Genomic DNA, 25,603 nt, shown 5'->3' on the forward strand with positions numbered 1-25,603 from the left:
CTTAACCATGGCCTCCTCAGCACTGTACGGCTGCAAAAACTCTTCTCTCCTTTACAGAGGTTTTCAGTACAGAATTTTATCCTCCTATTTCATACAGCTCTGAATCCAAGAAAGGTATTAAGGGGAGAACAGTTCTTCTCTTTGAGGCTCCTAAAGTGTCTCCCATTCTGTCACTTCATTTCTAGTAGACTTCATAAAGCCCTGCTGGTTTTTATGCTCCCCAGAACCATCCCTCTGACTGGTCAAAGCCTGGATTTTTGCCTCTTGCCCATGCCTAGAGTCAGCAACTGACCCCTGAAAAAAGCAGCAGCAGATTTTCAGCTCAATTCTCTGCAGTTCTCTCTTCTCTTGAATCTTAGTTCCTTTAGTCCTCATTGCTTCAGCAGCTCTCTCATACCTTTAAAATAGACTGTTGTGCATTTTATGTAGCTTTCATGGTAACACTGATCTTCTCTGAGACACCATTCTACTCAGAACCAGAAGATTCCAAATTAGATGATTCTATTTTCTTCTTACTGTTTAAATCTTTATGTTATATATTTATTAGATTTATTAAAATAGTGCAGGATCAAAGTAACAGTTCCATTAAGGTGGACATGTATAGATGTATTTGGGCAAGGGAAGGGAAAAATAGGTAACTAAAATAGTTGCAACAAAACCTGAACTATCCTCAGGGAGGAAACGCCTTATAGGAGTTTACAATTAAGGAAGACAAGGCATAACTCCCATATATTTTGAATCTACGATGCCACTGATTGTAAGATGCACCACTATTTTATGTACCAATAGGAAGGAAAAAGCACTGCCAATTATAATCATAAAATGCTTTGATTATAAGATCCATCTTATTTTCAGCTGTGTTAAAATTTGAAAAAATAAGGCTCTTAGAATCAATAAATATAGTATAAAAGGAGATAAGGATCACAATATAACAGTGAGATGAGGGTATTGAGAAAAAAACTCATCCAATACACTAAGTACAATGATATTTGAGAAGGGATAAAGCAGAGCATGCTACAGGAGATAGAGAAAGAAATCTGACTTAGGGCACGAAGGGAGGTTTTCCCAGATCTGTTCTAGTTCCTTCTACTTTTAAAACCTTTTGACTTGATAATCTCTATGGATCTTTATACCTCAAAAATTCTGTGTTCCAGACTATGCATGAAAAGAGACACTATGAATTGTTGTGGGCTTAAAGAGAGATCTCATTGGAGGCAAGGGGAAGAATGGTAAATATTTCTCTGATTCTTCTTTGTTCCCTGGTATCCTCCAATATTAACATCATTTGTTCCCTCTTTTCTCTGATTACCTTTCTAATGTTGGTCTGCCACCCTCCAGGATGTTAGTGTTTCTCTATTCGTGATGGTTGGGAGTCCGGGTAGCACATGGACGTGGGGAGTGGATGGGGAGGAATGGCTTAGTATTGTCCAAAGCTGCTCACTAAGAATCCAAATCACATCCCCTTTCCTCCTCATTCTGAAATTCTGTCTCTGTCTAGAGCAGACTCCCTGACAACTCTCTCATCTTACTGCCCTGCCTGACTAGACATCTCCTTGTTCCTTTCCAGTTGTACCGGCAGGAGCCTTTCCTCAGAATTCTCCTATAATAAAATAAGATCAAACTTGATTTACAATCCTCATTTGTTATTCTTCAACTAGTCACATCCTCATTATCTCCTGTTTACTTATTTGAGACGCAGTTTATTACAGCGGTTTAGACTGTAAACCACAAAAACCACCTGGATTTTAATCCTAGCTCTATCATCTACTAGCTATGTGACTTTTGGTAAATTCTTTATTTTTGCATTAGTTTGTCCTATGTAAAACAGGGATAATGATAATACTTACCTCATAGGGTTGTTACGAGGATTAAATGAGTTAATATATGTAAAGTGCTTAAGACAGTGTGTGGCACATAATGCCACATAAACTTTAGTAATAAAATAGTAATAATAATTGTACTACATCAATGCCTAGATTCTTGGTAAACCTCTCAATTTCATTTAGCAGCTGTCTCTTATAGCAACCTGCTTGTTTTGGAGGCTTTCCTTTTAGGAGTCACATTCTAGACACTATATACTTATGAATGAGATACAAGATGATGACTGTAAAAATATGTGAAAAATATAGATTAGTGACAACTGAGCATTTGATTAGATGCCACAGTCAGATCTTTTATATATCTTGTTAGGAACCTTTTAATCGGCTTTTTCTATTCAGCAACTCAATCTCCTACATCACTCAAACTCCTTTTGGGAATTTCTCTAGTAATTTTAGTTGGATTTAGTCTTCCATTCTCAGACAAGTACTTCCTGGAAAGTGGACAACTTGAGAATGCTTTCCTTGCTGAGAGCTAACAAAACCTGCGTCCTTAGAAAACTAGGCTTTTTATTATTGTTTTGTATCTTGTATGGGATATGCAAGCTTGAAATGAGAATGTGGAAACATGAAGGTTCTGTATCCACCAAATTTACATTAAATCATCTTTGAACTGAAGCACACCACCAAAAATTTTTGAACTGATAGTGCCATGGGGTTGAAGAGTGTTCCTCAAAGTATGGCTCTTGAAAGAACCACATCAAGTGGCACATGCAGTATAAAACTGCTGTTTCCTGCATTCTTCTTCATATCTACTGAAGGAAAACCTCTGGAGGTGAGCCTAAGGGATCTAAAATTTTAACAAATATTTGTTGATTCTTATATAGACAACAAAATTTGAGAACCACTAGAATAGAGCTTGACCTGCAACCAGCTGTGTTAGGTTATCCCCTCAAAGCCAGAGGCCAGTTGAGGAAATGATCTGAGAGGAGCATTTGTGGGCAAGCACAACTGACAGTCGCTGACTCTCTCATACACCACAGGGAGAAATATTACTTTCTGTATTTGTGGAAAGTAATCTGGCAATTTTTATTAATATAAAAAAACATGTTCATAGTGGCCCATCAATCCCACTTTCCAAATCTTTTCTGTAAAATTAAAAGCTGGTGTTGAAAGAGAAAAACAAGTTACATAATAATTCATATAGCACAATTCCACTTTTGGTAGACACTAAATAAACAGTAAAATGAATTTCAAAAAATTCATTTATACATACTTGATCAAGATTTAAGAAAGGTATAGAATGACATACACTGTGCTGTCAAGGATGTGAGTAAAGAAATGGAAAGTAGAAGCTAAACACTGTGGCTTTTTTGTGTGTGTGTGTGAGGAAGATCAGCCCCGAGCTAACATCTGATGCCCATCCTCCTCTTTTTTGCAGAGGAAGACTGGCCCTGGGCTAACATCTGTGCCCACCTTCCTCTACTTTATATGGGATGCTGCCACAGCATGGCTTGACAAGCAGTGCATCAGTGCGCGACCGGGATCCAAACCGGCGAACCCTGGACCACTGAAGCAGATCGCGCACACTTAACCGCTGCGCCACCGGGCCGGCCCCTCACACTATGGCTTTTTAATATATATTTTTATATTGTTTCACAGGTTGTGGTAAACACGCATTTTTGTTGTAATTTTTGAGAAAGAATTTAATAAAATTAATTGCTAAAAATCCACTTATATATAAAATCACTCATATAAAAGTCTTTGTTAAAAACGTAATCAAGAATATACTGGACAGCTTAAAATGACATTTAAGAAAAAGAATGACATTGAACACAGTAGAGCAGGACAAGCTGGCCTTCACTCAAAGATGGGCCAAGATGTTGTTAACATTAGTAATATTTAAAATAAAAGTAGTTACAATTTACTGAATGCCCCCTACATGCCAGGATATTTGAGGATATCATTAGAAAACTCACCTCACCCTCTCCTTCCACATGCTAGACAGCGGTCATAACTGACCAAATTACTCACTTTGATGAGCACAGTCTAATCAGCCCGGTGGTGAAATTCAATGGTGATGAAGGCTCTACCATGTAAATGGGAAAGATGCCTCCAATGATCACATCCCCTGGTTGCTCCAACCTTAGGATTCCCATATTTTTGTTTGGATTCACTAACTCTGTGGTGTTGGTGACAGGCAGAGCACTCAGAAATAAGGAAAGCAGAGAGCAGAGAAACATTCTGGGATATAGGTCACTTTCCCATTGAGGGGTGAGAGGTACAGAGGATCAAGAAAGAAGAGCCAGTGGTGCCTCTGATGGAGCCTGTGGTAATGACCCTGTAGGAGACTGTTGGGCACCTGATGACCATTTATCTACATATTCAGATTCCTATCCCATTCATCCCTCTCAAGATCTTTAGGGATCAAACAGTATTTGTCTGAGAAGAGAAATTAAAATTTTACAAACATTTTCTGGCTCCCTAGATGTAAAAGAGATCTCGAGGGGTCCTGGGAAAGGAAATGAGAGCTAAGTGAAAACAACTCAGGGCTGTGGTTTTTAGAGACCCTGAGACTCAGTAACATGAAATTTGTGTTGCTCTTGGTTTTCCCTATAGGGGACCATTTTCTCCTCACTCATTATCCATATAAGTGGACTTAGAAATGCCTCCCCCTGTTCCCCAGACATTCCCTCCCAACTCTGATACAACTCCTCACGGAACCTCAGAAGGACTCAACTCTCAAGAGCCTTTCTGGGCCTAGGAGAGAACTCAGACTCCACTGCAACTAGTCCTGAGCTCAAGGCCATGGGGACAAAGGTTTTGCTTCAGAGCTGCTAGTGTGCTAATTGGAATCAATTCAGCTAATTCTGATAATTTCAGGGGGCTGGCTTCTGTACTCACTCCCCCTTGGGTTAGACCATTAGGAGCAGCTGGATGAAATTGCTTGGAAATAAGGTGAGAAATGTCTCACAGTAACATCAGGGTTATGGCAACAGATGGAGGCCCATGGAGGCTTCTGGGAACTCTTCAGTAACTCATTGAATTCGTTCATTTCTCACCAAATGTATCATCTAGAGGGCTAGGAACTGGGGTTGCGAAGTATAGAAGCTGTGTTTAAAATAATAATCTATCCTTCCCCACTTTGAAAGGGAATGAATTTTCCTCTATGGGGATAAACTATAGGGCAAGTTATGGGATCCTAGTGACTCCAGACATAGAGAACACTGAGCATTAAAGATTTAGAAGACATTTAATTATGTAATTCATAATTTTCATGATCCAGAATAGGATACTGTGGCTCCCTAAGTTAAGAGACTTGCCCCTAATCATGGAGTGGGTTCGTAGCAAATTAACAACTACTACTGAGTCCAAATCCAAGGCTCTTTCCATGTTGATTCTAATTCCAAAGTAAATATATGCATTCTCGGTAACTGTAAGGTTAGGTGTTGTTCATTCACTCTGTCATTTCACCATTACTTATTAAATACCTAATAAGAGGTAGGCAATCGAAATGAAGCAGTGAACAAGCTAGACTATTTCTTTGCCCTTACAGAACTCATAATACCATTGGAACGACACTCGACAAGTAATTTATATGATAAAGTATCCGCTTATCATATCATGAGAAAGACATTGAACAAATAATGATGATAAAGTGTGATGATGTCAAGAGAACTGAAGGTGGTTATAAGAACACAGTATTAGAGGTAAGTGACTTAGCTTAGAGTCAGGGAAAGTCTTCTTGAGCAAGTGATAACTTAAGTTGATACCGGAAGGATGAATAGGAGTAAACCAGATGACGGGAGGTGACGAGAATGTTCCAGGCAGAAGCTACTGACCCTGAATCAGAGAGGGGGTGATGTTTGAGGAAATGAATGATCATAAATGCTAGAGCATAATGTGCAAAGAGGGATAGTAGAAAGAGATGACACTGGAGAAGAAACTGGGATACAGGAAGGACTCAATCTTTCACGGTATGTTTTGACTCAATCTGCAGGGCAATGATGTGTCTTATTTACTGTGTATTCTTAGAGTGGAGATATGAAACTGAGACTTAGCCAGGTTCCAGGTGAGATGACAGATAATGAACACATTTCCCCTTTTAGTCTCAAGCACATAAAATACTGGATAAAATATTTTAAAAATCTATCACTGAGCTAAAAATCATGGAAGTCTCTAAGACTAGAAACAAAGAGAGAAGAGAGAAATTATAATGGTGAAGAAGAATTAAAGCAGCAGAGCCCAAATCAACACTGAACATACATTTACAGCTTGGTATTTTAATACCTACACAGAGGCAAGAGGTAAGGCTGCAGGCTCTATGCCTTGCGTGAAGTTGGAACTAGATGCTATGAGAAAAAGGAAGCCAGGAAACTAATGTACCAGTGAAATCTCTTTATCAGCCTAGAGTTATGGTCAGAAGAGCAGCTCATCTTAAGCCATGCGTATAAAAGAGCTCACAGGAGTGATATCTGAACCCTTAGCTTATCCAAATTAAGTCACAGGCACTCCATACCCTGAGAAAAGAATCAAATGTAAAATTGGCTTACAATTTCATATTGTCTGCTTTCTAAACTTTTGGCCTTTTCTTTTGTTCTCTGTCCTTACTGCACTGGCAGGGTCTGTCAGTATGGTGTTGAATAAAAGTGGTAAAAATATACATCCTTGCCTTATTCCCAATCTTACAGGGAAATCATTTAGTATTTTACCTTTAAATATGTTATCTGTGGGTTTTCCATAACTGCCTTTATTCAGAATGTGGAAGTTCTCTTCTGTTTCTACTTTGCTAAGCATTTTATGAATGGGTGTTAGATTTTGTCAAATGTTTGTATGCATATATTAATATAGCCATATGGGATTTGTTTTTCCTCCTGTATCCTTTTAATGTGATAAATTACATTGATATTTGACTGTTAAGCCAACCTTGCATTTCCAGAATGAACTCCATTTGGTCATGATATTACCCTTTCCATATATTTTTGGGTTCATTTTTCCCCATATTTTCATAATAATTACCACATTTATCTTCTTGAGGGATGTGGTTTATAATTTTCTTTTGGGAGAGGGGAGGGAGAATAGGGGTAATCTCCTTATCAGGTTTTGCTGCAAGAGTTAAGCTGGCCTCATAAAACAAGTTCTTATCTGAAAGAGTTATGTAAAATCGGTATCATTTATTACATAAATGTTAACAAATCTACTGGCATAAAAATGTCCATAATATTCCCATCTTATCCTTTTAATGTCTGTAGACCCTACAGTGATTTTACAGCATCTTCTTTTCTGATATAAGTATTTAAAGATATACATTTCCCTCTAATCACTGCCTTAGCTGCATCCTGCAATTATGCATCTCATACAATTAGAAAATGTTTTGAACTGAGTATAATTTCCCTATCATTCAAGCTAAAGTGTTTTCAAATTCTCCTTTTAAATGTTTTACTTGGATTAGTTAGAGGTGTGGCATTTAATTTCCAAGTATTTGGAGATTTCCTAACTATCTTATTTTATTGATCTCTACTTTCATTCAATGTAGTAGAGAATACCCCCTTCCTTTTGTTTTTATTTTTTAAAGATTTTATTTATTTATTTATTTTTCCCCCCAAAGCCCCAGTAGACAGTTGTATGTCATAGCTGCACATCCTTCTAGTTGCTGTATGTGGGACGCGGCCTCAGCATGGCCGGAGAAGCGGTGCGTTGGTGCTCGCCCGGGATCCAAACCCGGGCCGCCAGTAGCAGAGTGCGCGTACTTAACCGCTAAGCCATGGCGCCGGCCCACCCTCATTCCTTTTGAATTTATTAAGCCCTGTTTTAAGGCCTAGTGTATAGTCTAACTTGGTGAACATTCCATGTGCACTTGAAAAGAATGTGCATTCTGAAGTTGCTGTGTGGTCTATACATGTTCTATAAAGTACTCTATATATGTCAATAAGTTCAAGATGATAGTGTTGTTCAGATCTACTATATCTTTAATATTTTTTGTCTAGTTGTTCTATCAATTGCTAAGAACAGAGTGTTAAAATTTCCAACTATAAAATTTCAGATATTTTTTTCTAATTTAGCTCTGTCAGCTTTTACTTTGTGATCTTTGGAAGCCCTGATATTAGGCACATATATTAATAACTTAAAATTATACTGAATAACTATTGGATCAATGAAGAAATCAAAGGATAAATCAAAAAATACCTGGAGACAAATGAAAATGAAAACACAACATATCAAAACTTCTGGGATGCAGCAAAGGTGGTATGAAGAGGGAAGTTTATAGCAATACAAGCTTACCTCAAAAAATAAGAAAAATATCAAATAAACAACCTAACACTATACCTAAAAAAAACTAGAAAAAGAAGAACAAACAAATCCCAAAGTCAGTAGAATGAAGGAAATAATAAAAATCAGAGCAGAAATCAATGAAATGGAGACTTAAAAAAACAATAGAAAGAATAAGTTAAACTAAGAGCTGGTTCTTTGAAAAGATAAACAAAACTGACAAACTCTTAGCTAGATTCACCAAGAAAAAAAAGAGAAGGCTCAAATAAATAAAATCAGAAATGAAAGAGGAGAAATTACAACGGATACCACAGAAATACAAAGGATTATAAGAGAATACTATGAAAAGCTATATGCCAACAAATTCGACAATCTGGAAGAAATGGATAAATTCTTAGAATCATACAACCTTCTAAAACTGAATCAAGAAGAAATAGAGAATCTGAATAGACCAATCACAAGTAAATAGATTGAAACAGTAATCAAAAACCTCCCAAAAAAACACAAGTCCAGGACCAGACAGCTTCTCTGCTGAATTCTACAAAATATTCAACGAAGATTTAACACCTATCCTTCTCAAACTCTTCCAAAAAATCAAAGAGGACACGATGCATCCTAACTCACTTTAGGAGGCCAACATTACCCTGATGCCAAAACCAGACAAGGACAACACAAAAAAGGAAAATTACAGGTCAATATCACTGATGAACATAGATGCAAAAAATCCTCAACAAAGTATTAGCAAATTGAATATAACAATACATTAAAAGGATCTGAAAATCAATCAATGTGCTACAACACATTAACAAAATGAAGAATAAAAAATCACACGATCATCTCAATAGACACAGAGAAAGTATTACACAAGATCCAACATCTACTTATGATAAAAACTCTCAATAAAATGGGTGTAGAAGGGAAGTACCTCAACTTAATAAAAGCCATTTATTACAAACCCACCGCCAACATCACACTCAACAGGGAAAAACCGAAAGCTATTCCTTGAGGAACATGAACAAGACAAGGATGCCCATTCTCACCATTCTTATTCAACATAGTATTGGAAGTCCTAGCCAGAGCAATTACGCAAGAAAAAAAATTAAAGGGGTCCAAATTGGAAAGGAAGAAGTAAAACTGTCACTATTTGTGGATGACATGATTCTATACACAGAAACTCTAAAGAATCCACCAAAAAACTATTAGAAATAATTAATGAATACAGTAAATTTGCAGGGTCCAAAATCAACATATGAAATTCAGTTCCATTTCTATACATTAACAATGAACTAGCAGAAACAGAAATCAAGAATACAATCCCATTTACAATTAAAAAAAACGAATAGGGGCCAGCCCCGTGGCTTAGCAGTTAGGTGCGCGCACTCCGCTGCTGGCGGCCCGGGTTCGGATCCCGGGCGCACACTGACACACCACTTGCTGGCCATGCTGAGGCAGCATCCCACGTACAGCAACTAGAAGGATGTGCAACTATGACATACAACTATCTACTGGGGCTTTGGGGAGAAAAAGGGAAACAAAGGAGGAGGATTGGCAATAGCTCAGGGCCGGTCTTCCTCAGCAAATAGAAGAGGATTGGCATGGATGTTAGCTCAGGGCTGATCTTCCTCACAAAAAGAAGAAAGAAAGAAAAAAAAAAAACAAAATACCTAGGAATAAATTTAATGAAGGAGGTGACAAACCCATACACTGAAAACTATAAGACATTATTGAAAGAAACTGAAGAAGATATAAAGAAATGGAAAGATATTCCATGCTCATGGATTGGAAGAATAAACATAATTAAAATGCCCATATTACCTAAAGCAATCTACAGATTCAGTGCAATACCAATCAGAGGGTGCCAGCCCCGTGGCGTAGTGGTTAAGTGCGTGCACTCCACTGCTGGCAGCCCAGGTTTGGATCCTGGGTGCGCACCGACGCACCGCTTGTCAAGCCATGCTGTGGCGGCGTCTCATATAAAGTGGAGGAAGATGGGCATGGATGTTAGCCCAGAGCCAATCTTCCTCAGCAAAATGAGGAGGATTGGCATGGATGTTAGCTCAGGGCTGATCTTCCTCAAAAAAAAAAAAAACCAATCAGAATCCCAATGTCATCTTTCATGGAAATAGAACAAAGAATCATAAAATTTATACGCAACAACAAAAGACCCCAAACAGCCAGAGCAATCCTAAGAAAAAAGCGGGAAGTATCACACTCCCTGAATTCAAAACATATTACAAAGCTATAGTAATCAAAACAGCATGGTACTGGCACAAAAACAGACATACAGATCAATGGAACAGAATTGAGAGCCCAGAAATAAAACCACACGTCTACAGACAGCTAATCTTCAACAAAGGAGCCAAGAACATACAGTGGAGAAAGGAAAGTCTCTTCAATAAATGGTGTTGGGAAAACTGGACAGCCACAGCAAAAGAATGAAAGTAGACCATTATCTTACACCACACACAAAAATTAACTCAAAATGGATTAAAGACTTGAATGTAAGACCTGAAACCATAAAACACCTAGAAGAAAACACAGGCAGTGTGCTCTTTGACACTGGTCTTTGCAGTATCTTTTTGAATACCATGTCTCCTCAGGCAAGGGAAACAAAAGAAAAAATAAATAAATGGGACTACATCAAACTAAAAGCCTTCTGCACAGAAAAGGAAACCATCAACAAAAGGAAAAGGCAACCCACCAACTGGGAGAAAATATTTGCAAATCATATATCTGACAAGGGGTTAATTTCAAAAATATATAAAGAACACATACAATTCAACAACAAAAAAATGAACAACTTGATCAAAGAATGGGCAGAGGATATGAACAGACATTTTTCCAAGGAAGATATAAGATGGCCAAAAGGCACATGAAAAGATGTTCAACATCACTAATTATCAGGGAAATGGAAATCAAAACTACAATGAGATATCACCTCACAACCATCAAAATGGTTATAATTAACAAGAAATAAGTGTTGGAGAGGATGTGGAGAAAAGGGTACCCTCATAACTGCTGTTGGGAATGCAAACTGGTGCAGACACTATGGAAAACAGTATGGAGATTTCTCAAAAAAAATTAAAAATAGAAATACCATATGATCCAGCTAGTCCACTTCTGGGTATTTATCCAAAGAACATGAAAACACTAATTTGGAAAGATATATGCACCCCTATGTTCATCGCAGCATTACTCACAACAGCCAAGAATTGAAAGTAACCCAAGTGCTTATCAATATATGAATGGATAAAGAAGAAGTGGTACAATGGAACACTACTCAGCCATAAAAAAAGATGAAATCATGCCATTTGTGACTACATGGACAGAACAAGAGGATATTATGCTAAGCAAAATAAGTCAGACAGAGAAAAACAAATACCATATGATTTCACTCAGATGTGGAAGATAAACACATAGATAAAGAGAAAAGATTGGTGGTTACCAGAGGGGAAGAGAGTAGGGGAAGGGCAAAAGGGGTAAAGGGGCACACATGTATGGCGACAGATGGAAACTAAACTTTTGGTGGTGAACACGATGCAGTCTATATAGAAGCCAAAATATAATGATGTACAGCTGAACTTTACACAATGTTATAAACCAATGTGACCTCAATAAAATATTTTTAATGATAAATATAGTTATAACATGTAAGTCATATTCATAATTGTAACCCAGTTACACATTATAACAATTACTAATCTTGATGAATTGACCCTTTTATAATTATAAAATGTCCTTCTATATCTACGATAATATCCCTCTTCTTGAATTCTATTTTATCTGATATTAATATATCAACTCCAACTTTCTTATGCCTAGTGTTTTCAATGTATATCCTTGTTCATCTTTTGAACTTTCAACCTGTAAGTGTTTCTGTATTTAAAGTGTGCCTCTTTTGGATATAGTTGAGTTAGGCTTCTTTATCCAGTCTGACAATCTCTGAGTTTTATCAGAGGTGTCTCTTTTACATTTAATGTAATTACTCACATGGTTGAATTTAGGTCTACCATTTTGCTATCAGTTTACTATTTGTCTCATCTTTCTTTGCTTCTCTCTTTCTCCTTTCCCGCCTTCTTTTGGGTTAAACACTTTTTAGTATGTAACTAAATTCCTCTACTTGCATTATCTGTTAATGGATGTTCTATAGGGATCATGATATCATCTGTAACTTCTCATAATCTCCTTAGAGTTACTATTGTACTTCATGTTAAATACAGGAACATTCCTGATTTACACTTCCTCCCACCTACATCCCTTAAAATTCAGTATTAATTTATGCACGCAACTAAATTTTATTATAATTTCTGGAAATTCTAAGATACAAACTATACAGTTGGAGTCAAAAGTTTACCTCTTTGAAAGTCCTTTCCCGTCACTCTGTCTTCACTCCTAATTTCTGGTCTTCAGGTCCTCCTCAACTTATTTATTACAGGTAATTTTTGCTACCACTGAGCCATGGGTAGCAAGCACAATATATGACCCTGGTAGGTAGAAATGGTTGAGAAAGCTATAACCAGGCTTCAAGGAGCACATTTAGCAAGATTCATGGTCAGAGCAGAAGTCAGTATCAGGCAGGTCAGTTCACACAAAGACAGAAAAAACAAAAAAGGTCCAAGCAGAAGGATCCAAAATCAGGCCAAAAAGATGACGTTATATAATTAGCAAGAGAAAGAAAAAGCAGCAACAAGGACACAAAGAGCTCTTGAGAGCTAATGTAGACTGTCATTATCCTTTCGGCTGCCTGTAACCCTCCTATCTTATTAAGTTGATCTTTGTGCAGAAAGAGTCTGAATCAGTGGTTCTTAATCTGGGCTGCACGTTGGAACTACTTGAGAAGTTTTAAAAATTCCTGATGCCTAAGCTACACCCCAGTCCAATTTTCAGAATCTCTGAGGCTGGGATCCAGGTATTTTTTTAAAGCTTCCCAGATGATTTCAATGTGCATACAGGGTTAATAATCACTGGTTTAAATATCTGCAAATGTGCGAGTGAACAAGCGGAGTGTAGGGACAGAGAAAGGAGGATTTTCTGGGCTTAGATTTTTTCCTTTTTATTTCCCTAGAGAAACCTCCTGGTAATTTTCCTCTTTGGGATCCTGATCCTCCCCACTTTGGTTTCAGGTTGAAACTACTATTTAGAGAGTTATCAGCCTCAAGTAATGCTCAGTCTGCTCCTCTGATTAGTTTTCCTATTGATATAGATGCTTAGCTCTTTATTCTGTTTCTCTGACTAAACTAGACCTTCTCCTTCTGTACTTCCCTAGAAATTCTCTTCTCCACTGCTTCAGCTATTCTGATTTTGTAACTGAGATATCCACATGTATCTCTTGTCCTCTTCCATATCTAATAACATTTCCAGGAACAGGGCTATTTTTTGTGTGACACAGCCTCATGTTTTTGTAATATACCCTGTAATATTTAGAACAGGTCTATACAATCAGGAGAAAATACTTAATTATTTCATGAATTCACTGCATTCCATTCATCATGAATTTCTTTATATTGATGAAAGGCTGAGCACACACTGAAGGTTTTCTCACATTTCTTACATTTGTAGGGTTTTTCTCCTGTATGAATTTTCTGGTGTTGAATAAGAGATGAACTCTGGCTAAAGGCTTTGTTACAATCATTACATTTATACGGTTTCTCTCCAAAATGAGTTCTCAGATGCTTTGTAAGGGAAGAGCTCTGACTGAAGGCTTTCTCACATTCTTTACATTTGTAAGGTTTCTCTCCAGTATGAATTCTCTGATGTCTTAAAAGAGCTGAGCGGTCACTAAAAGCTTTCCCACATTCATTACATTTGTAAGGCTTTTCCCCAGTATGGGTTCCTTGATGTTGAATGACAGCTGAACAGTAACTAAAAGCTTTCCCACATTTGCTACATTCATGTGGCTTTTCCCCCGTATGAGTTCTCTGATGTTGAGTAATGCCTGAGCTGTCACTAAAGGCTTTCCCACACTCTTTACATCCATAGCATTTTTCTCCTGTATGAAGTCTTTGATGTTTAATAAGGGATGAGGTGTCACTGAAAGCTTTCCCACATTCTTTGCATTTATAGGGTTTCTCTCCAGTGTGTATCCTGTGGTGGTGAATAAGGTAGGTACTTTGGTTGAAGGCCTTCCCACATTCATTGCACTCATAGGGCTTTTCTCCAGTATGAATGATATGACGTTGAATAAGGGTTGAGCAATGACTGAAAGCTTTCCTGCATTCGTTACACTCATAGGGTTTCTCTCTAGTGTGAATTCTCTGATGCTGAATAAGTGATGAGCTCCGACTGAAGGCCTTTCCACATTCATTGCATACATAGGGCTTCTCTCCTGTATGAATTCTCTGATGTAGGATAAAGGCTAAGTAGTAAGTGAAGGACTTCCCACACTCATTGCACTTCCAAGGCTTTTTCACTGAGTAAACCTTCTGATATTTAACTGGGATTGAACTTTCCCCCATATCATTACAATCTTCCTTAGGGGTTTTCTTGTGTTTAATTATGACTTGCCTTAAATCTTTCTTCTGATTTCCTTGCTGCCTTTCCAATGTGCCTTCACATTCCCAGGCTTCTATCAATCTGGAGTCCCAGGAATCATCCTTTTTAAGTCTTTCTACTATCAGCTCCCTTTCAGATGATACTTCTTCATAAACTTCCTGCTTTGAAAGGGACACTTTAGTTTCAGGTATACATTGAGAATCTGAAATAAATAAAAAGTACAAGCGTTTGTGTTCTCTGCGCTGAGAGAAGGAAAACTGCTGACATGGCAAGAGAATAAAGAAAATAAAAGTGATGCCTATTAAAAATGTTTATTTGAGGGGCCAGCCCGGTGGCACAAGTGGTCAAGTACACTCACTCTGCTGCGGCGGCCCGGGGTTTGCCGGTTCAGATCCCGAATGCGCACTGACGCACCACTTGTCAAGCCATGCTGTGGCAGCATCCCATATAGAGTGGAGGAAGATGGGCATGGGATGTTAGCCCAGGGCCAGTCTTCCTCAGCAAAAAGAGGAGGATTGGCAGATGTCAACTCAGGGTCGATCTTCCTCACAAAAAAAAAAAAGTTTACTTGAATGTTTTCAGAAAGAGCCTCATGGCAACGGTGGATGAAGAAGTTTCAGGGATAACAGAGATGGAAGAATAATATAAGGCACAACAAAAGGTCAGACAATGAGGATGCTCTACCTAAGAGAATGGAAAACTGAACAGACTAACCAGGGAGGAGGATAAGCAGAAGGGAGGAGAATAAATGTTAACATAAAATAACTGAGAAAGGAGGAGAAAGATGAAAACACAGGTTGAGATTGGGCAGTTTTGAAAAAGTATTAGACAAAAAATCACTTATAATAATACCAGCTGGAGACAACCACTTTTGACTTTTTAAATCATTTCCTTCAGTCTTTTTTTAAAGGCACAGATTTTTTGTTTGTTTAGCATATGCTTTAAATACTATTTTGCTTCTCCACTAACCACGACTCCCTCCTTCCTTCTTTCCTTCCTTCCTCCCTCCCTCCATCCCTCCCTCTCCCTTTCTTTCTTCTTTCTCCTTCCTTCCTTTTTTTTTTTTTTGTCATAGCAAAATTTGTCAAACAGATTTTGTACCTTCTCTCATCACATACTTGCTCCTGAACTCACTGCAGCCTGGTTTCTCTCCCTACCACGCAATTGAAACTGCTCTCGTTGATGTCACTAACCTTCTGTAGGTCACCTAAATCCAGCGGATCCTTCTCATTCCTTGTTTAGCTTGGCCTCTCAACAGCACTTGACAGTGTTGACCGTGCCCCCCTAACAACATCCTCCCTTTTTTTTCCAACTTCATTCAGATATAATTGACATATATTCTCTCTTGACTCTATGATTCTAAGCTTTCCAGGTTTTTCTCCTGATCTCTATTTCTTTGGAACTTTTTCTGCTGTTTCTTCTTCTTAAATGTTGATGCTTCTCAGTGATCAGTCTTAGGCTCCTCTCTTTTGCCCCTGCCCCCACTCCCCCCCCACATTGTCTCCTTTAAAGACATCATCCAGTCCATGGCTTTAATTGCCTTTTTTATTGAAATATATTTGACATATAACATTGTGTAAATTCAGGGTATGCAACATGTTGATTTGATACATTTATATATTGTAATATGATTGCCACTGTAGCAATAGTTAGCGCCTCTATCATGTCACATAATTATGATTTCTTTTTTGCGATGGGGATAATTAAGACCTACTCTCTTGGCAAGTTTGATGATTATAATACACTGTTGTTGTCTATATTCACTATACTGTGCATTAGATCTCCAGGACTTATTTATCTACTAGTTGCAATCGCCTTCTATATATCAATGATCTCAAATCCATATCTCCAGCTTAGTTCTCTGTCCCCCACACCCATATATTCAACTATCTACTTCACGTATTCACTTGGAAATCTCAAATTCATTATGTCCATACCCAAACTCATCTTCTTCCTCAAGCAGTACATTCCCCAGGTTTCATTGTCTAAGAAAATAACACCACCATCGTTCTTGTTAATAAAAAGACATTAATATAAGAATATAAACTCTACCATCAAAAGGTAAGTTTTCTGAGGATAGAAATCACACTTCTTTTGTTCACTGATATTTCTCAGGGCCCATCATAGTGCTAGTATGTTAAATATATGTTGTATGAACTGAGTTGAACACAAATAATACAAGCAATGAGGCAACTCTGGATGATGATAAACCTTTCTTAAGATCCTTTCTCCCATTATAGAAACATAACTGATGTTTGAGTAAAATATATTTCTAATGCTGCCATGATTTTCAGAAGTTGAGAATATCATCGTACATAAAGTTTAATATATGCTGTGAACTATATTAGACAAATACTTATATAGTGTTTATTATGTGTAAGCTACTATTCTGAAAGGTTAAACATTTGTACATATCTAATCCTCACAAAAGCCCAAAAAGGTTTTACAGCTGAAAGTCGGAAACTTGAGAATCATATTGAACTCTTCCCTCTACCCTACCAATCACAACAAATAAACCAAGTTTTATGGATTGTATCTCCCAAATCTCTCTCAAATCCATTCTGTACTTTCCCTCCCCACTATTACCACCCCGATTCAGCCACCATCCTCTCTCACCTAAACTAATGTAGCAGCCTCATGATGGGTCTGCTTGCACCCTCTCTCCACGCACCCTCCCCAACCCCATTCAAATCTAATTGTATAAAACCATAGTCAGAGTAATCAATAGAGCCAAATTCAATGACTACCCAGAAATTAGAACTATAAGGGAACTGAAAATAACTATGATTAATATGTAAAAGGCTCTAGTGGAAAGGTGGACAATGTGCATTAACAGTTGGGGAATTTTAGCAGAGAGATGGAAACTATAATAAAAAGTCAAATTGAAATGCTAGAAATGAGAAAATATGGTCACAGAGATGAATAATGTCTTTGATGGGTACACCAGTAGAGTCAACAGAGCTAAGGAAAGAATCAGTAAACTCACAAATAGGTCAAGAGAAATTACCCAAACAAAAACACAAAGAGGAAAAAAGAGTGAAAAACAAACTAACAAGCCAGAAGAGAGCATCTAAGAGCTGTGGGACAATATCAAACGCTCAAACATACATGTAATTGGTATCCTGGAAGGGGAAGAGGCAAAGAGAATGGGCAGAAACAATATTTGATGAGTTAATAGCTGATAATTTTCTGAAACTAATGAAAGACATCAAACCAAAGATCCAAGGAAGCTCAGACAACCTGAAGTACGATGAAATACACACACACACACACACACCTAGATACATCACATTCAAACTGTTTAAAAGCAAAGATAAAGGGAAAATCTTAAAGGCAGCCATAGAAAAAAGATACATTACATATAGAAGAACAAAGATAAAAATTACAGAAACTTTTGGTCACAAACTATTATAAACCTGAAAACAATAAAGTGACACATTTAGGGTGCCGAAAAAAAACCTGTCACCAAGAATTCCATATTCAGTGAAAATATCTTTCAAAAATGAGGATTAAATATAGACTTTTTCAGACAAACAAAAGCTTATAGCTGCACTATAAGAAATGTTAAAGAAAGTTCTTCAGGCAGAAGGTATCTGATAGCAGTCAAAAACTTGGATCTATACCAAGGCTCAGCAAATTATGGCCCACAGGCCAAATCTGGTTCACCATAGAACAAATCTGGCCACATCATTTGTTTACATATTGTTTATGGCTGTCTTCATGCTAAAATGGCAGAGTTAAGTAATTGCAACAGAGAGTGTATGGCCCACAAAAGAGAAAATATTTACTATCTAGTCCTTTATAGAGAAAGTTTGCCAACCCCTGCTCTATATAAAAAATGAACTGTGCTAGAAATGAAAAATAAAATTCATTTTTTCTTATTTTAAATTGCTCCAAGAGATAACTGACTGTCTTAAACAAACATAGTAGCATATATTGTAGATTTATAGCATATGTAAAGGTAAAATGCATGACAACAATTACACAAAAGATGGGAGGGAGTAATTCGAAGTTTATAGAAGTAAGGTTTATATAATGTATGTGAAGTGGTATAATATTCTGTAAAGGTATACTGTGATTAATTAAAGAAGCATATTGGGAACTCTAGGACAACCACTAAAAAAGTCTTTAAAATTAAGGTTTAATGATAAGCTAACAGTGGAGATAAAATTGAGTAATAAAAAATAATCAAAAAACAGGCAGCAAAAGAAAAAAATGAAGAAAAAGAAGGAACAAATAGAAAACAACTAGCTATACGGAAGATTTAAACCCAACCATACCAATAATTACTTTATTTATTTATTTTTTTTTGTGAGGAAGATCAGCCCTGAGCTAACATCTGCTAATCCTCCTCTTTTTGCTGAGGAAGATCAGCCCTGGGCTAACATCCGTGCCCATCTTCCTCCACTTTATATGAGACGCCACCACAGCATGGCTTGACAAGCGGTGCGTCAGTGCGCACCTGAGATCCGAATCAGCAGCTGAGCGCGTGCACTTAACCACTTGCACCACCAGGCCAGCCCTACCAATAATTACTTTAAATGTAAATAGCCTAACACACCAATAGCAAATCACAGAGATTGTCAGAATGGATTTAAAAACCAGACCCAATTATATGCTGTCCACAAGAAACTCACTTTAAATAAGTTAAACAAAAAGAATGGAAAAATATACTATGCAAACACTAATTAAAAGGAAGCTAGAGTGGCTATATTAATATCAGACAAAATAAACTTCCAAACAAGGAATACTACCAAGGTTAAAGAGGGACATTATATGATAAAGAGGTCAATTCACCAAGAAGACATAACAATTCTTAATGTGTATGTACCTAACAAAAGAGTTTCAAGATACATTAAGCAAAAGCTAATAGAACTAAAAGGAGAAATAGACAAATCCACAAGTATAGTTGGAGAATTCAACAGTCCTCTGTCAGTAATCAATAGTAGCCAGTAGACAGGAAATCAGTAAGGATACAGAAGACTTGAACAACACTGTCAACCAACCTGACAATAATCGATATTTATTTTCAAGTGCACATGGAACGATTATCAAAATTATATTATGGATGATACAACAAACCTCAAAAATTTTAAAGAACTGAAATCACACAAAGAATCTCTGACCACAGCAGAACCAAACTACAAAATCAAAACTAGAAATTTATTGAAAAACACCTAAAATTTGGAAACTTGTAAACAACACAGGAGTCCAAGAGAAAGTCACAAATGAAAATAGAAATTATTTTGAACTGAATGGAAATGAAAATACCACATATCAAAATTGTAGAACATAGCTAAAGCAGTTAGAAGGAAATTTATAGCATTAAATGTTCATATTAGAAGAGAATAAAGATATTATATTATATGAAGATCTTATATTAATGATCAAGACATAATAAGAGAGATATTACATTATACAGTCATGTGTCACTTAATGACAGGGATACATTCTGAGAAATGCATTGTTAGGCGATTTCATCATTGTGCCAACATCATAGAGTGTACTTACACAAACCTAGATGGTATAGACTACTACACATCCAGGCTATATGGTACTAACCTTATGGAACCACCATCATATCTGTGGTCCATCATTGACCAAAAGGTCACTATGTGGCACATGACTGTGTTATATTATATTAACATCTTACATTAATGATCAAGCTTCCACCTTAAGAAACTAAAAAAAGAGAGCAAATAAACACAAAGTTAGCAAAGGGGAAGAAAATAATAGATAAGAGTAGCAACAAATAAAATTGAAAACATAAAATAGAGACAATCAATGAAACCAAAAGCTGGTTCTCTGAAAAGATCAATAAAATTGTTAAACCTCTAGGAAGACCAACAAAGAAAAAAGAGAGACGATACAAATTACCAAGATCAGGAATGAAAGATGGGAAATCATTCCCAGAACTTACTCAACAAGAAACAGATAATCTGAATAGTCTTATATCGAGCAAAGGACTTAGATTCAAGGTTAAAAACCTTCCAACAAAGCAAACTGGAGATCCAGATGGCTTTACTGGATCGAGCTTTTGATGTCATATATAATAAAACTTTGCCTTACAAAAAGTCACAAAGACTATCCCTAATGTTTTCTTCTAGAAGTTTTATAGTTTTAGATTTTATACTTAGATCTGTGACCCATTTTGAGTTACTTACTACACATGGAGGGAGGTATAGATTGAGGTTTGTTTTTGTTTTTTAATATGGGTGTCCAATTGTTCCAGCACCATTAACTGAAAAGATTCTCTTTTTAACACTGAATTGCTTTTGCATCTTTGCTGGAAATTAATTGATCATATAAGTGTGGGTCTATTTCTGGACTATCTGATCTGTTCCACTGATTTACATCTATTCTTTCACCAATACCACACTGTTTGAATTACTGTAGCTTTATAAGTCTTAAATCAATAATAATGAAGCTGTTCTTTTTCACTTCCACATATGGTGACTTTTACTAGCCAAAAGAGAAAAGAAGCCCAATTCTGAGCTCAAAGTTATGAGGGATCCCCTAGGGGATCAGGGCTCTCTAGATCATAAGCAAAACTATGGCATTTTAGATGCCATTAGTTATTAAGGAGGTTTACATCTCAGCAAGCACTCTGCATTACAAAATGACTTCCTTACCCCAAGATACCAGGCTTCCACAATTCTCCATCTTCATATCCACACCCATGTACCTTTGGGCAGAATTCAGCTGTTCCACCTGCACATGGGTGAAGTCCATTTCCTCATCTTCAACTGTCACCAACTCCTGGAAGTACAAGCACATTCTTCTAGGGCTTGGTAATCCTTGAAGGAAGAGAACAATATAGAAGAGGAAGTGTTTTTTAATCTAAAGTTTAAATCTTTATTTTAACCATTTTAAGGAAAAAATCTAAAATTTCCAAGTATTAAACTGTGTTAGGGAAAAGAATAATAATAGCTAACATTTGTAATTTACTTTCTAGGCTAAGTCCTCTGAATGAACTATCTCTCGTAATAGTAACTACATGAGGTAAGTTCTATTATTAACATTATCTACAGATGTCAGGATCAGATCTGAGATTTAGACCCAGACAGTCTGACTCAAAAGCTATACTCTTAACTATATTCTTCTGCCTCTTACATATTTTGTTAAATAAATGTAATATAAATTAACCATTGAATGATAAACAAATGTTAATTACTGATTATGTTGTAGATGGGATAAGGCTCAGATATGTAATTTATACCGATTCCTGGAATATTCTGAGATTTTATAGAAATTCAGCTTGATATCCTGAACGCATATAGATCGTCACACTGCTCTAGCAGAGGCTCCTTCTTTCTCTGTACTTAGGGCTATGACTTTGAGATTTATTTAGTTATCCTTTACTAATTAAAGTTGTTCTGAAAGAGTGAATTTACTGATTTTAAATTGAAAATGATCAAATGTTCTAAGATAAGATTCATACTTTATGTATATTGACAGTCATGTGAGTGGACTTTGTTGACCATAATTAACTGGAGAGTACTTGTGGGAAAGTCAGTCAAAAGAATGGCATAGTTAGAGACACAGGATTTAGAATGAGACATACCTGGGTTCTATCAGGGCTCAACCATTTATGATTCTGAACATGCTACTGTGAGCCTCAGCTTCTTCATCTGTGAAACAGATATCACCCCTAACTCACAAGATTATTTATTTAAAATAATGTTTCAAAAGTGGCTCTAAATGTTGGAGTTCTCCAGAGCTCAGTCCTTAGACATCTTCTCGTCTCCATTCACTCTTACATACCCATAAACAATCTGTTATTTCTCCTGTCTTTAGGGGAAAAAAAAAAAAAAACTTTTTGGTCTTACTACTCCTTCCAGCTTCTCTCCTTTACTTTAGAGTAAAACTCTCCAAAATAGTTGTCTGTAGTCCCTGGCTCCAATTTCTATCCTCCTATTTTTTTTTTAACCCATTCCAATCAGGCTTCACTCCTACCACTGCATGGTACTGCTCTCGGCAGTCACCAATGATCTTCATATTTTAAAATCGAATGGTCAGGGCCGGCCCCGTGGCTTAGCGGTTGGGTGCGTGCGCTCCGCTGCTGGCGGTCCGGGTTCGGGTCCCGGGCGCGCACCGACGCACGGCTTCTCCGGCCATGCTGAGGCCGCGTCCCACGTGCAGCAATTAGAAGGATGTGCAGCTATGACATGCAGCTATCTACTGGGGCTTTGGGGGAAAAAAATAAATAAATAAATAATCCAATGGCCAATTCTCAGGCCTCATCTTCTTGACTTAGAAGCAGCATTTAACACAGCTGATCATTCCTTCCTCCTTGATATACTTCTTCAATTGGTTACCAGGATGCCACACTTTTGGCTTCCCCCTACGTCACTGGCCACATCTTCTCAGTCTCCTTTGCTAGTTCCTCTTCATCTCCCTGACCTCTAAGTGTTGGAGAGCTACAGGACTCTGTAATAAGATCTCATCTCTTTCTATCTACACTCATTCCCTTACTGATCAGTTTCATGGTTTAAAATACCATCCACCCAGATTATTCCCAAATTTAAAGCTCCAGCCTGAGCTCTCCCCAGAGCTTCAAGTCTTCAAGGAAAAAATTACTTTGGTTCAGTTCTCTAGATGGGATTTCCGTGGACCTCAGAAGCAAGACAAAGCAAGAAACGAGGACACACTGTGAACACCAAGCCAAGATTTCAGGGGAGGGAAATTAAACCCAAACTCGCCTGGAACTTAACAGGAAGGAGCTCAACAGCAGATTCCATTTCTTCTGTGCTCTGTTTTTGGGGCAGAGAAGCATCCTCAGTAGTCATGGCTGGAAGGAGTAAGAAAAAAGCCATGAAGGAAGTAAACTCTATCTTCTCACTTCCAAATTCACTAGGACAAAAGCTACCACAAGCTACCTGAATTATATATATAAGGTCTTATATATATAATTACTTAACTCAAAAAATTCAGATGAGGATAGGGGAAGATAATAAAGTGAAAGTGCTTTAACCAAAAAGTTAAAACTCACAGACCCACAATACATCAACCTTCTGGAACAGTCTAATGGGGGTGGAAGAGTGTGACCTGCCCTGTATCACAAAAGCAAGCACTATGGAATATCCTCCTTTCCACGGCTTCAGAGGGAATGTGGATGAGCACAGAAGTGCTGAAAGAGGAAAATGGGACTGGAGAGTGCGTTACAAGGAGCCCACTTAGTGATTTCCAAACATGGTAGCTCACTGAGAGTTTCTCTACTTCCGGGCTTTCTCCTGACATGTGTCTGCTTCCCTTTTCTATCACTGGGGGGCACCTAACCTTTTCATTCTCACCAAGGCTATTTCCTCCACTTGTCCCCACTTTCAACTCCATGTTTATTTCTGTAATTCTTACCTTCTTGCTCAACTTCAATGGTCAGATAATCCACAATCAGCTTCTCTACTTCGTCCTGTTATTGCTATGACTTCCTCCTTATTCACTGTTTCAGATGAGATAAACATGGAGTTTTCAGATCCATTAGGTGATCTGCTTCTTTGTGTAAATCATTCAATTCTACTCTGAAGCTCTGGAGGGAGACTTTGAGATTAGGCTTGCCCTCCTCTGGAACTGATTCCTGCTCCCTGGGGCATCTTCCTCTCTCTCTATTCCTAGGAGGTTTATCCCTATGCATTTAAATCCTAGGGACTCAGAATAATTCGACTTTGCTTGGAACCTTTATTGTTTAGGCTAAATTAATCTCCACAGCTGGAAGACCATCCTCTGGAGTACCAAGATCAGTCACTACATGCCACACCAGGGCAAAAACAGGAGAGAATCCGGGCAGTGAAGTGTGAGCCTCTGTCACACACCTGGTTCCAGACCGTGCAGAAACTCCCATGAGGACCCTAAAACACACTAGTGGCTACAGGCGGCCTGTGATTATGGTAGCAGTAACTACAAGCAGGGCTCCCACAGTTGGTTCATCCTTGCTATTCATAAACACAAGGCAGTTGATAGATGGGGTGCTTATACAGCCTATCTCTCACTCGCTCTTCAAGACTCTGAAAGATTCCCTTGCACGTTCCGAGTCGAACCCCTTGAACTGGCCCCCAAATACAGGCAGGCCCAAAAACTCAGAGCAAAGCACAGAAAGGGAATAAGTAAGACACGGACCCCATTTTTCCCTTTCTGTCCCAAAACTTCATAATCTTGTCGGTCAAATCTTGTCGGTGAAGCGACAAGATTTAAGGCCAAAACCACCGAGAGGCACGCGCTCCACTCACTCCACACGTCGGAAGCCGAGCCCTCAGACCTCCGCACTCCAGCTCCCAGCATCCCCCGCTCCGCTCCGCCCCCTTCACGCTCCCGGACTCCATTTCCCAGAGGGCTTAGCGGCAACCCCGCTTCCGGGACGCCCTTCTGTCAGAACTAACCCCACACACCTGGCTCAAGACCCAGTGGGAGGAGCGTGGGGTGAGCCAGGGGGAGGGCATGGGCCTCAGGCGGGGCCTAGCCCTTCCCACGCCGAGGCCGGAACCCGAGAGCCCGGCCCGGGCTGCGGCGGGAGGCGTTAAAGCAGCTCACACGGACGGGCGGTCCCGGAGACCGTGCGCAGGCCCGGCTTTCTCTTACCCCGGGACGCGCTGCGGACCCGGCTCCGGCCACAGGGCTGGATCCCGCCGGGCTGCGCGCTGGGAGGGGCGAGAGGGGCGGACAGAGTCGCCTCCCGGACCCACGGAGCTGCGGGGAGACAAAAGGGTGGAGCCAGAGGCTCCGTCTGGAGTCGCATCTGCGCACTTGGTTGCGACCGCGCCGGGTCGGGGGTCCCGCTCAAAGACTTCGCAGAGGGCTCGGGGACACCGGTGCCTGTCCTCGGGGCGTCTGCAGAGCGATGGGAGAGAACTGCGGGCCTTTACTGTCGGCCTTAAAGTGGAGATAATTCCTCACCTATGATAGGTCTCCTTCCCGAATACAATGAGCAGCTGTCGTTAAAAAGCTCCACATGATTTTAGTGTCTGATTATTAATTGGAGGTGGGGGGGTGAGGACCTGTTACACAAAGTCTTTTCCTTAGTATTTCTCATT

The 25,603-nt window shown here is 38.6% G+C and overlaps 1 protein-coding gene across 6 annotated transcripts; it reads right to left on the reverse strand.

Annotated features, from left to right (window-relative positions):
* Positions 1 to 11,766: 11,766 nt before the first annotated feature.
* Positions 11,767 to 25,331, reverse strand: LOC131422215 (zinc finger protein OZF-like). Of its 6 annotated transcripts, none has more exons than XM_058569243.1 (5): positions 24,962 to 25,133; positions 23,934 to 24,018; positions 23,282 to 23,370; positions 21,212 to 21,338; positions 11,767 to 14,781 (listed from the first exon to the last, which is right to left on the reverse strand). In XM_058569243.1, exons 3-5 carry the CDS (start codon positions 23,366 to 23,368, stop codon positions 13,550 to 13,552), a joined length of 1,446 nt encoding a protein of 481 aa, XP_058425226.1. In that variant the 5' UTR covers positions 23,369 to 23,370; positions 23,934 to 24,018; positions 24,962 to 25,133; the 3' UTR covers positions 11,767 to 13,549. The 6 variants fall into 6 exon arrangements, with proteins under 6 accessions (XP_058425226.1, XP_058425224.1, XP_058425223.1 ...); XM_058569241.1 differs by lacking the exon at positions 24,962 to 25,133 and adding an exon at positions 24,693 to 24,730; XM_058569240.1 differs by lacking the exons at positions 23,934 to 24,018; positions 24,962 to 25,133 and adding an exon at positions 25,152 to 25,331.
* Positions 25,332 to 25,603: the final 272 nt, after the last annotated feature.

The sequence above is a fragment of the Diceros bicornis genome, chromosome 26 (assembly GCF_020826845.1).
Source record: "Diceros bicornis minor isolate mBicDic1 chromosome 26, mDicBic1.mat.cur, whole genome shotgun sequence".
Classification (NCBI taxonomy): Eukaryota; Metazoa; Chordata; class Mammalia; order Perissodactyla; family Rhinocerotidae; genus Diceros; species Diceros bicornis.